The sequence below is a fragment of the Amblyomma maculatum genome, chromosome 6, assembly GCF_055883805.1.
Source record: "Amblyomma maculatum isolate TAMU_Amacu chromosome 6, ASM5588380v1, whole genome shotgun sequence".
Classification (NCBI taxonomy): Eukaryota; Metazoa; Arthropoda; class Arachnida; order Ixodida; family Ixodidae; genus Amblyomma; species Amblyomma maculatum.
Window position 1 is genome coordinate 20,671,333 of NC_139349.1, and position 12,500 is coordinate 20,683,832.

The 12,500-nt window shown below is 45.3% G+C and overlaps 1 protein-coding gene across 1 annotated transcript in view; it reads right to left on the reverse strand.

Annotated features, from left to right (window-relative positions):
• LOC146185208 (methanethiol oxidase-like) overlaps positions 1-12,500 on the reverse strand; it is a 59,167-nt gene that overhangs the window by 13,711 nt on the left and 32,956 nt on the right. Inside the window, exons 7-10 of the mRNA XM_084606179.1 lie at positions 10,803-10,881; positions 7,282-7,403; positions 6,853-6,918; positions 1,001-1,146 (exon numbers count right to left, since the gene is read on the reverse strand). Of these exons, the coding sequence (XP_084462305.1) occupies positions 1,001-1,146; positions 6,853-6,918; positions 7,282-7,403; positions 10,803-10,881 (413 nt within the window). The remainder of the gene's footprint in view (positions 1-1,000; positions 1,147-6,852; positions 6,919-7,281; positions 7,404-10,802; positions 10,882-12,500) is intronic.

Here is a 12,500-nt window from a genome sequence, read left to right on the forward strand (position 1 = left end):
CTTGCGAATCGAATCCATCGTTCGCGTAACTCCAGCCGGCTGAGCTGAAGGCCGCCGGCGATTTCTCCGAACGAAGCGGCTATTTTCTTTCTTATTCTCCCGTAACTTAAATTGAAGCCCCGAGTATTTTGTGCGGGTAGGAATTAGGCTTCGCTATAAAAACTGGGCGTGCTTTTCGAAAGCCACTGAAACATGTTCCCGCGTCCGCTCTTTTGCGACCGCAGGAAATTATCTTCCGTAGATCCAGCTGGCCTTTAAGGGCTTTTCACGAGGAATTATTTAATTTATCAGTAGTAAAATATTAGCACCATTTCAGAAAAGGCAGGCGTAACTATAACACGTGGCAGCTGAAGCGTACACCACGTCGTAATTTCACACATGCACACTCTGCTGGCCTATGTTCCAGACTTTCGACAAAAATTATTTCAAATTTCTTTCAGTGCATCACGCTTTCCGGCTGCTCTTCGAAGCAACCGCCGTTCGCTTCCCTGTTAAGACAGTTAAGCAGGCCTTCTGCTGGCTCATAGATACCGGTATGTCTGCTTCTTCAGCCTGGTCTAGGTACATCTTTTGAGAGGAATGGGGCAGGTACTGTGAATCATACATCGACATCGAGAAAGGTAATACATTACAAGCAATTGATGTGCGCATGACAGCTATGATGCCATAAATGCAACGTGATTCAGCAGAGTGCTGAAAATGCTACAGAACTTAAGTTTCACTTCAGGCCTTTAAGTTAAAAAACGCCCAGAAAATATTGCTAGCCAAATGCAGCTTGATCTATCTTACGGCATCTGGAACATTTCTCTGCTATAAGTCAGTCAAGATTCATGAAAGTGGGCAAACCGCATTGTCATTTATTAAAGATCTTGTGTTTTATTTTGAAATCAGATTATTTCAAACCGTTTCTGTAGGTTTCAGATGGTGTCTCGAAGTTCAAGCGATCTCTCAGCATCGTTAGTCGAAACTCTAGTGAAGCTGGCAAAAACTCATCACTCACTCGTAGAGCTCCGGGTAGAACTGCTTGTCCCAGGCACTGTACAACGACGTGGTGGCATATAGCCGCTTGCCGTCAAGACTCAGCTGCAGCATCTGGGCTGCTCCTCGAACAGGCTTGCCCTTGATCACGCACCGCTCGGGTTGCTCCTGCGCGCCCATGACACACAAGCGTAGCTTGCATCAATACTCGACAACGCGCATCAATAAGGACATTTATATAAACGAACGCCTCTTTTTTGAGGGCGTAGTACTAGGGCTCTGTTTGATAAAGTGCTTCTGTGTTTGAAAGAAGCCAACGAGATCCGCAGAAAGAAAGAAAAAAAAATTAATGCGGCGTAACTTGTCTCAGCCCGCTTATACGAGCGAGACCTATGTTACGCTCGGTTATGCTGTGTTTCTAAGCCCAGTAATACTCGTTTAGGCCTGAAACTATAGTTTACAGTGCGGAAAATCGATTAAGCATGGTGAAAAGACTGTTTGCTGGGTTTAAACGCCTTCATTGCTGTCTGCGAACAGCAAGGACAGCACAGCCTTGTCTAGACGACACGATGGTGTCGAGGGGCATTTAGAAGGGAGAGGTCCCAGATGGCTATACAGATGGGCAGCGGTGACAATGGAGGGAAAGGGTAGGCGGAAGACTGCGAGGTTGTGCGCCATTGTGTCAGGCAATGTTCCATATTTGTGGAGATATGTATCGACACGAATTAAGTTTACCAGGTGTGTGAAGAGGCAACAACAGGTTTGCAAAGTAGAAGCCAAGCAGCAAAAGCGACAGCCACCGGTTGCGCGTGTCACACATCCGAAGCAGAATCAGAAGAAGAAAGAAAAGAACCTAACGCCGCTGGCTCTGCGCGCCGCTTGTGCGAAGAAGCGCGGCGCCGACTACTAGCGCCGCACCTGAGGTCAGGTTGTGGCGCCGATAACCCTGGCTGGGTGAATATAGTAAAGCCCTCGCTTCAAAAAAAGTCAGAAGTGCGCAGAGCCCAGGCAACGAACCAGCGACGGCGCGAACAGATGAGAATCGCTGGCTACCACACGACAGCAATAATGTCGCCGCACAATCGATCAGATTGAAGACTACGACTGTATGTCGTAGTTTTCAAATTTATCCTTACACAATGGATCCAAAACACATCGCGATCGCACTGGTGCGTAAGCAAGACCATAAATTTGATCCCGAATCGTCGCATTCGCCCATATTACCTTGCTGCAAACCTCAGCCTCAACCGAAAGTTAAATGAAACGTTATGTCCGAGGGACCACTTCCCTTTTGGCTAATTTAGCTAAAGTCGGCTACATTTGTTTTCAAGAGAGCGCTTTGTTGCTCCCAGTTTCAGTTGTACCAACGTCGCAGCTGTGGTCGTTCATCTCATGGTCTAAATACAACAAAAGTGCCATCTATAGTCATTCGTAAGCATTACGCATTAAACCTGAAAGAGAAGTGAAAAATGCAAGTCACTAAACAAAGTTGACATACTGCACAATAACGCTTAACGCTTACGATTTCCGACCAGGATTGGACTGCTGACTGACTACTTTACTTTGCCATCTAAGTAGGTTAGGTTACGTCAGGTCTGCACGTAAAGTGAAGAAAGAGAGAAGGCAAACTACACGCTTTATATGAGAGTTATTTTTCCTTAGGGCGCAACAAGATATAATTATGACGGCCGCCGCCACCGACATTGCTAGAATCAAAAATAAATAAGTAAATAAATAAGCGTACTTCACCGCGATTCGCCCATGTTACGCTGTTAAAACTAACATTTTCCGCCCTGTCCGGGTCACTGAACGCTAATGAAGCTCCTTTGTCTAATACTGAAGCCATCACCGGCGATGGCAGGAATAGATCAATACTCGCGAGAGCCCGGCTCCCTACGCATGACGTGGCTGTGGTACGATCACACTGCGTGTACTTGTATATTTTTAAGCTCGGCTAAAAATCCAGGGTTGATTCATGCAAAACACGAAAGAAACTTTTCCTTCAACCAAATCCTGTATTAGTCGCGCAGTTTCCCTTCGTTGTAAGTGGAAAGACCTATACAGATCTGCACCGAGAATTACGAATTCATTAAGTCGTGGATGAGCAAGACGAGACTGGCATCAGCCCCTTTGTGTCTATGCGACGCTCACGGTAACCTATATCACGATATTATGTGTTGTCTAGATCACGACGTGACGAGGAGAGCCTTGCTAGCATAAATGAAAAGCCCTGCGGAGGAGCTGATCGGAGAGCGAGGCGCATAGCTGTAAGGTAGAAGACCCTGAGCATGTGCTGATTGTTGAGGCGGTATAGTCCTCCACTGCATGCGAAATATCTCTTATGCTCCCAAACGACCGCTTTCACAATGTGCTTCATATTCAGCAACAAAGAGCAAGTGAAATACCGCTGAAGCGCCGGATGACCGGGCCTAGTAAACAGGTCTCCACCGTTGGTGCCATTCTGCTGACATTTTTTATTACACAACTAAGGTGGAACAAGTGCTCACCTTACATTGCGAAGCTAGCCGCGCCAGAAGCCAACTTAAGCACTTTAAATAATACGATTTTGTTTGATGGGCAGAACGAACACAAAATAACATCTGCCGCATTAAGAGGCCAAGTGCGGCAAGTCTATTCATTTTTCTCAGGGCTCTTTCTGGCTGGCTGTTAGGAATAATTTTCGAAGCTCTAGTAACGCTGCATATAGTACCTCTCATGCCTACAAGAATAACAGAGCTGAAAGCGTGCCCCCTGCACGCAGCTTAAGGGCCCCTAAATGAGCAGACGATTCAACAACGACGTGTGAAAGACGCGATGAAGAGAAACTTTTTCTCATGTTCTTAGTGTGTGCCGACGCGCTCCTGTCACTGACAGGGCAAGTAAGCTGAAGTGATGCGGACAAATGCCCGTCTGGCAAGAAGAGTGCCCCTGAAAAAAAATCAAACCACACATGGGCTGCGTCCAATGTGTGAAAATGCCCGAAGAAGCTAAGGGCGCGAAAGGGGCCTGGAAAAAGCACGCCACAAGTTCGCTGGAGAAATAGTTCTGTGAGAACGTACGCTCGTCCGGACTCGCCTACGTGCGCTGAGAACCGACGAGGAGATGAGCGTGGGTGTTTCTGGTGGGCGGCCTTCCTGATCTCTAACTTTTCTTTCGCTTCTCCCCATTCGGTCTCATCGCCAATATACACCTGCTACCGCCGGTTGCTGTCGTGGGGCTAGCGTTCGTCGTCTTGTTATTGCGAGAAAAGTCCACTGCGCACCTGCGACGCCTCCATTTCGCGTATGAGGTGCTTGTAATTTAAAACTGTCCGGCAATTGCAAGCGTTTCTCATCGCCACTCACTAACAAATAAACTTAATTAGGAAGAAACGTCCATACGTCTTACTACGATTTAATTCGAGCGAGTATATTTTGTTGGTGGAAAAATTCTGAGAGCATTGCAGAATCTGCAGTGGAGAAATGCCTGAGCGTTGCTGTAGCACCACGGTAAATCCCGCGCCCCTCGTCGAACATAACCAGCGTTCCGCTGAACGCATCAAAGTTCCCCGACGTTCAATAATTGGTTTACAAGAGAGGGAAGGCACAGAATCTGTCACTCGCGGAATCCCGTTTCATCATCCTCACGCTAGACAAGGATAATTATGATGCTCGTTTCACGATCCCAGGCATGGCGTTGATTAAAGCGCTCTGCTGAGGATCCGAGGGTTGGAGGTTCGATTCCCGGCGGAGAGTGCATTTTTATTTTTCTGATGACGTCGTCCGGATAACTGACAAGTGGAATCTCGCGAAGCAGTGGCACACTTCTCGCGGACGCTCGCTGATAATGCACGGACATGATGGCGAGTCACGAGTCATTAGAGGCTTTCGCCTTAAAAACGCTCGCATCGTCCTGCAGAAGTCCTCCACTTGACAGTGAGATTCCATACCTGGTAAGTGAAAGAGCGAATATTTCGTAATATGTAGTAACTGCCACAAGTTGGGCATGGGCTCCGAATTTTACACAAACCGAATTCGCTGCAAAAAAGTATCATCGAGATTTATGAGCGAGGGAGGCCCACTTAACCCCAAAAGACATCCCAGAAAAGTGAAGTAGATCCCCCTGAGCCAGAAAAGTGAAGTAGATCCCCCTGAGCCCCCTTGCCCCGCCGGGGTGGTGCAGTGGTAAGACGCCCGACTACTGTGCCGGAGTTCCCGGGTTCGAACCCGACCACGGCGGCTGCGTTTCGATGGAGGCGAAATGAAGTGGCGTCCGTGTGCTGTGCGATGTCAGCGCACGTTAAAGATCCCCAGGTGGCCGAAATTACTCCGTAGCCCTTCACCACGGCTCCTCTTTCTCTCTATCCACTTTCACCCCACCTTCATCCCTTCCCTTACGGCGCGGTTCAGGTGTCCACAGAGCAAATGTGACAGATACTGCGCCTTTCCCTTCCTATGAACGAACCAACCAACCAACCAACCAACCAACCCCTGAGCCCCCTTGTTCATCGCCTAAGTAAAAGACGCTGACTGAACCAAAACAGTGTGCTTAACCCCTGAAGGATGCGTTGGACGCGTGGGGGTTAGACCCAGAACATGACTAACGAGATGGTAGTCGTGGGCCAGACTGCAAGGCGCGTTGTGGGGCTACCGATTACCGATGACAACTTGACGTAAACCAGTGCAAGAGCTAGTCCGTGGTATGGTGGTCTACCCTGTTGTGGAATTTTTTTTCTTTGGAAAGGGCCTGCCCTGGCACTGGATCTCCGTGAACGGCTAGAGGTATAATGGTTTGGGACGTTAAACCCCACAAACCAAACCGAAGAAAAATAAAGGCGGAAGGGAGCCCGTGTCCAAAATGGAGCACTGTAGTAAAATGGCCGCACCAGGCATAAATTAACTGAAAATATGAGAAGGTCGATTCCTTACCCTCCCATCGCCAGACTGCGATGCACCTCAGCACACGTCATCCAATCATACCATTTTTGTTATTGATAAAGGGGACAGGGAAAGCACTTAGGTGCAGTGACACAATACGAAAACCACTTGTGATACAGAAGCTTACCTGTTATTTTTCTCTGATGCTTCAAGTTGCACAGAATTACATTTTTAGCGCTCCTCTCTCTGGCTCAATGGCCTTCACAAGAAAGGCTGAGAACACTTTTCCTAATTTTTCCATATCAAGGTGGCTATTTACGCTGCAGCATCTGAACTGCAGTAATCTTGTAAGAAAAGTGAGGAGACCTAGTCACCCGGTATTCCATTTGCATATTGCTTCGAAGAATTAAGATACAACATTTATGTTTGCAGTCTTGTTAAAGGTGTTTTATAGCGCAATCTCGAATTTGAGCCACAGAGTTTCTTTGTAGGAAACGGGAGATGAGGGGCAACGTAACTGCGGAAGGGTTTTTTCTTGCTCCTGCCGAGCACTCAGTTTCCACATGCAAGCGCACGACGTTGCATTAGTCCACGGTAAAGGAATAAGGAATATGAATACAACAACTAGGTTCCTAATAGCGCGATAATGAAAAGTTTGTGGGAAATGTTTTTTCAAATAAAACAACAGGCGTGATTGTGTCTCGTATTGTACACTAAAATCTTTCTGTGATGCATATCTGAGCGAATATATTTTGATAGTTGAGCTTAAAATACATATTTCTTATGGAAGAAAGTGAATAGAAGTAGTTTGAGCGTTTCCTGGGTCACCCTTTTCAAGAAATGCGCATTCAGGCGCATAAAGCGGCAAGACAAGATTGAAATGAGAACGAGGTGAATAAACACTGAACGCTGCAACAGAAATGCGCTGCAGAAGTCACAAAATGAGCTGGCAACTGTAGTCGGACACGCTCAAAGCCATTTTCACCTGATTTAAAAACAAATTGAACGGAAACCTTGCCTTCAGCTCCTCGTCATGAAGCACTTTCACTGGTCCGCCCTTGTATATAGAGCCGCCTGTGAAAACCTGAAAACCAAAGCGAAAAAACTCGATTATCTCATTTGCTTGTTTACCATCTGTGACGTAAGGCCGTCACAAAGCAATTTCAGTGAGAAGAAAAGCAAGTCAGTGGCAATATTTGTTTAGCGAGAATTTGCGCAAAATGTTTAAGCGCGAACAAAATGAGAAAAATTGTTCCCAAGAAACGTTAAGCTCACTAAAGATCATTCGAAAAGGCAACGGATATGCACGAAAAGGAAGAAGGCCTCCACTATAAGGTACCGAAATGTAGCACCTTTATATAAGACCATGCGACTACGGAATTTCAACCTGCACAGGGATGTTTTTATAAAGGGAAGAACTTCATGAGGATTACCGAAACATGCTTACCTGGCCAACAAGCTTAGGATGCTTGGTATCAGTGATGTCATACTGGCGAATGTCACCGTGAATCCAGCAGACGATGTACAAATACCGGTCATCCAGAGATATGAGGATGTCCGTGATGACAGCTACACAAAGGCCAAATAAGAGTCTTTATCCTTTATGCTTCTCACAAAGGTGACTAGAGTAGGGTTTTTTTAGCACTCGACTCCTTGCAATTCTATACATAGCCTAATTCTATCCGAGCATAAAAGTCTAAACGAAAACGAAAAACACGTTCAGAAGTATCCCTTTGTCGCCGCATACACGAACTATGATATTCAATCTATTCCCTTGATTACAAATCACTATCTCATTATCACTCTTAGGCAGTCAAATTTCAAAATTTGCATAAGAATGCGTGCACAGTAGCCTAAAACCTATTTGCTGTCGGCTCTGCGCGGTTGATCGCATTTCTTAAAACATGTGTCTCCGTTCATTAGCATAGCATAACTGATGGCGGCGTCGGTAAAAATGCGAAAACAAAATGCAATACAAAATACAAAAAAAAAACGGAGTTTGTAGTCTACACACCACGCGTACTCCACCGAAAACCGTCGGTAAAAATTTGGAGCCCCTCAAAGATCCATTACCTTGCTGAATTCCATAAGTTATGATGACAACAAATGATCGAAACTAAACGTATCATTTCCCAATTCACCGCAAGAAAAACGAATGCCCAAATTTCATGACCAAGAGTTCAATTCAGGTGATCCGTATAGCCACGTTTTAGGCATATTAAGCAGGGCGCGCGCGCGCACCTAAAAAAAAAAAAGAAAAAATTGCTCGAGAGGAATAATTTGAACTCAGACTCGTCATGCGTTCTCGTGTCGTGGCGATACAAAGACCAATCACTATATGCCATGCACCAACACCGGATTTTCAGGAAAAGGAGATATTTAACGCCGTCGCGTTATAATGTGCGACATTAGATGGAAGCCCTGTGAATAATGTTACCATACACACTATGGGATTATGGCAATGACATGAGAAAATGAAGCATCTATCCATTTAAATGAGACAAACAACTATGGCGTGAATAAATCGTTGCATGACGCAAGGTAGATTGTTCTACCTCCAGTACACGTATCAGAAATGACCGCACGACCTTTGATCAGCATAGAAATGCGGAGAAAATTAGAGACTTCACTATACATTTATAACAGGCATTGACAAAAAAGAAATCATGGGCGATTTTTTTTATCAACGCGAAGTGGTAATTAAAAGTAGTGATAATTGACTAAAGAATAGAAAAAAATCAGCTACTGCCCGTTTGGTCCGAATCCACAACCTCCTCATTTCGCGTCCGGTTCTCTATCGACTGAGCTAAGGCGACACCTGTTTCATCTTCCACTTGTTTAGGTATTCGTATTGTGTGTAGCCTGTCCTTCACCGTGTTCGCCAGCGCCACCCTCTTCCATAGCGGCGGAGGTGGAACGTCGTGTGTATCGCAAAGGTCGCGTAGAATGTCATGTAGAGGGAAGGGTGGAAGCTGTGTAATCACAATCCACCTTTAAAGTCAATGCCGTCAGGTTTGGAGCCCTCGTCATGCCAATCAGCATTACAAGTACAGGGCGAAATGAGGGGCTTGGTTATGAGATACAGAACAAGATACAAAAGCCACTGACACAGAGGGAAGCACAGGGGATTTTTTAATCAATTTTAAGTATTAATTTAACCAATAGATAATTGCCTGGAAAGCAGAAGTCGTGAATTGAAATAGCGCTGGTGGCATCTCGTTTTTCCTTCTACTTTGTAGTCAATTATCTCAGTGTTAATAATTCAGTGAAAAAAAAAAGATCATTTATGTCAATGGATTTTGGATCTCTTCTTATACACGTCATTAGAGATTTCGCAAAAATCTCAACCAAGAGGCAAGAATTGTTTGTTTTCTTGAGTAAGTTTCGAAGTGACATAGAGACGCCGTACGTAGTTCAGGGCTCCTGAAATTTCTACCACCAGGGGTTCTTTAACGTGCGCCGACATCGCACAGCACATAGGCGCCTTGCTTTCCGCTAAACTCGAAAAGCGGCTGCCGCAGCCAGAAACCCGCGTCTTTGGGTTCATCAGTCGAGCCCTGTAACCTCTGAGCCACCGCAACGGGGCAAAAGTTAGAATTATACTATACTGCAATTATAGTAAAACCAAAGTACCATCATTCTGCAGTCTTGGTTGACGGAAGCAGTCTATCGGCTTAACCACAGTCATTTGCTCCCATTCATCGTCGCCATTCTCAGCGCTAGCCTAGCTTTCCAGCAAAGCGCACCACGGCGTTACTTAGCGTGGCGGTTAAGCCTGCAGTGGCCATTGAAATATGAGGGCTTCGGGATACGGTAAGTTTTTGCAAATCCAGTGCCACGAATAGAGCACACAGTCCAAACGGGTTACAGCTGAACTGACGCCGAAGAGTACGAACAAGACAATGATGACTAATAGAGTGCGATGGGGGGCTAGTGGGTAAGGCATATTGAAAAATGGAACTGAGCAAAGAATATCGGAACAAGAGAAGAACACAGGACGAGCGTACACTAACAACTGGTTTATAGCACCAACAGTCCTTTATCAACAAAGCGCATGCACACCAACACAAAGCCAAAACGCAAAATCATCTCGTCAGCCCGAGAAATTCTAGCTCATTGGGGAATAAGTGAGTGGATGCTTCGCTTACCTATTATCAGGCCCTAGTATAGTGATTTCGAAGGCTTCAAGAGCTTGTATGTCAGCCAGACGGGCCGATGTATTAAAAGATTGCTGGAGCATGCCAATTCCTTAGATTCAGCGCATGGACAGCATTTACCTAAGCATTGCAGGGCTTGCAAGCGTAGTGGACAAGAATGTACTCCGCTTTTCAGCCAGACTAAAATTATTGGATGAGCTCGGGAAAAAAAAAAGAGCGGTAAGTTCTTGAAGCTTTAGACATCGCGAGATTAGGGCCTGATAAATAAGTAAGCGAAGCGTCTATTCCCTTATTCCTCAAGGAGGTGTAATTTCTCGGGCTGACGAGATGATAATGCGTTTTGGCTTTGTGTTGGAGTGCATGCGCTTTATTGATGAAGCAAGGAGGCGGTGTACAACTAGTTGTTAGTCTGCGCTCGTCAGTGTTCTCTTCTCCCGTCTTTTTTTTTTTTTTTTTGTGCAGCAAAAGTTTTCAATGATGACTCGCTTGTCAATGCCTGGCAGGCTTACGCGGTTCAGGGTGCTGCCGCTAACATATATTAAATGTTTTATAACCAGGAGATAACCAAAATATTGTGTATAGTCGGATGTTTATCATCCAGTACGCATGATGGTTTCACGCCAGCACATCAGCCCCACTGAAATGTGTTCCCCCCCAATTTGAGCTGCGTGAGCTGAGCGCGGGAATGCAGCAGAATTATCGAACTCTACCCCTTACCTACCAAAATAAACTACGCCAAACCAGTGCTTTCGTACGTTATACTATAGTTCGAACAACTGCGTACAACTGGAAGCCAGGGGAAAAGACTTACCTGGCATTTTGTCGAGAATCCAACCTTGTACTTTCTTCGGTGGAATTGTGATCACTTTCTCAACGCTCCAAGAGCCTTCCTGTAAGTAAATTGCAAGCTAAGACGCCATAGTTTCTGTGCAGACGTGGCCTAATTGTAGCTAAATTTTAAAATCTCTCTACCAACTAACACTTGAGCACGAAATCACAATGACCAAACTAGAAGGAGAGTTTTAAGTCCGTGTTGTGGCATGTCTGCCTTCGTCACTGCACAGCGTGCATGCTGTTCAGTCAGAATTCGAGCCACTCCACTCAATGTTTTTACAATTGAAAACATTAACCAAAATAATAAAAAAATATTAAATGCCCCCGCTACGAAATAACTCAACGAGGGCACTGGGCCATAAACACTTATTTCCAAATAAATTGTGTCTATGCTAAGGAACAGTGCTTTCCTTGAACAAGACGTAAAGTGGGTCTAGGTCAATATAGTTAAATGTAGGGTGTAGTTTGTCAGTTAGGAGCCTAGATATATATTTGACATTTTTATCGATATAACATATACGTAAAATATGACACTCTAGAGCCAAAATAGCCAAAGCGTCTGGTATTCGAGATGGACAATTTTGTTTTCAATAAGAGTATTGCCAATTCTGCGGCAAGAAACATTGCTTGCTGCGCCTGGTTAGAGATCTCAGGAAACAAAGTAATGAAAGCACGATAACACCAAGAATTTAGTTGCTCGAACGCTTAGTTGCAAAACGCAGCCAAAAAAAAACCCAAAGTTCTGATTAATTAAATCAATAAAGAGGTGGAAAACTGGTAGCTGTAGTGCCTGGACACAGTAATAGAGCGGCGCGTCATGACGTAACTTGACATTAAGCAGACGAGGAAAGTGCGAATGACCGGCCTTATGTTTAACCACACTTCTGAAGTGCCAGCGGGTTGAGCTCGGGGTCTGAGTAAAGTGCCATTATCGGTGCCTATTTGTGGGTGCCTGATAGTGCCTGCTTTTTTCTTTGAACGCACGTCGAAAGAACCACACACAGACGTTACAGAAAAAATATTTCCTCATCTGGCATGAAGCCGCTGCTTTTTCAGCTATAGTTGCGCTAAACGCGCAACCTTTTAACAAAACGCATCCTGTCAGGTTCGGCTTCGAGACATGCGCTGCTGTTTATTTAGCCTCGCCAACTTTCTCCAAGTTGAGAGGAATTTGCGTCATCAAGCAAATCTTATAGGATTGAAAAGTGCACTACACGACTCAGGAGCAAACAGGGCTCCAAGTTTGACAAGTTAAAGCGCAATGTGATAATGGACATAACGCTGAGAACTCAATCTCACGGCCGCCATTTTACCGGGAGTCTTGTACATGCACCACGCTGAAGTCGATAAGAAGCAGTACCAAACTGTTGAAAATAAATACATTTTACACAGTGGCCTGCCACACAGTCCACTATGTAAGCGCGTAGAATTACAAAAACCAATTTCAACGTGTAAAAAGCCCATTCAATTTAGCTGCGTTTTTTTTTTTTTTGGAACTAGTGTGATGTGGAATGACTTCGTTAACTATTTCACGGTGCTGCGCGATGCCGATTACGAAGTTAACGGTGAGCCTGTTTTACGCGCTGCAGTTAGGGTAGTTCAAAGCGCTCAGGTTGACACTGGAGCGAACGTCGCTTTGGTTACTCAGACTGTTACATCGACCTCGTACAACTTT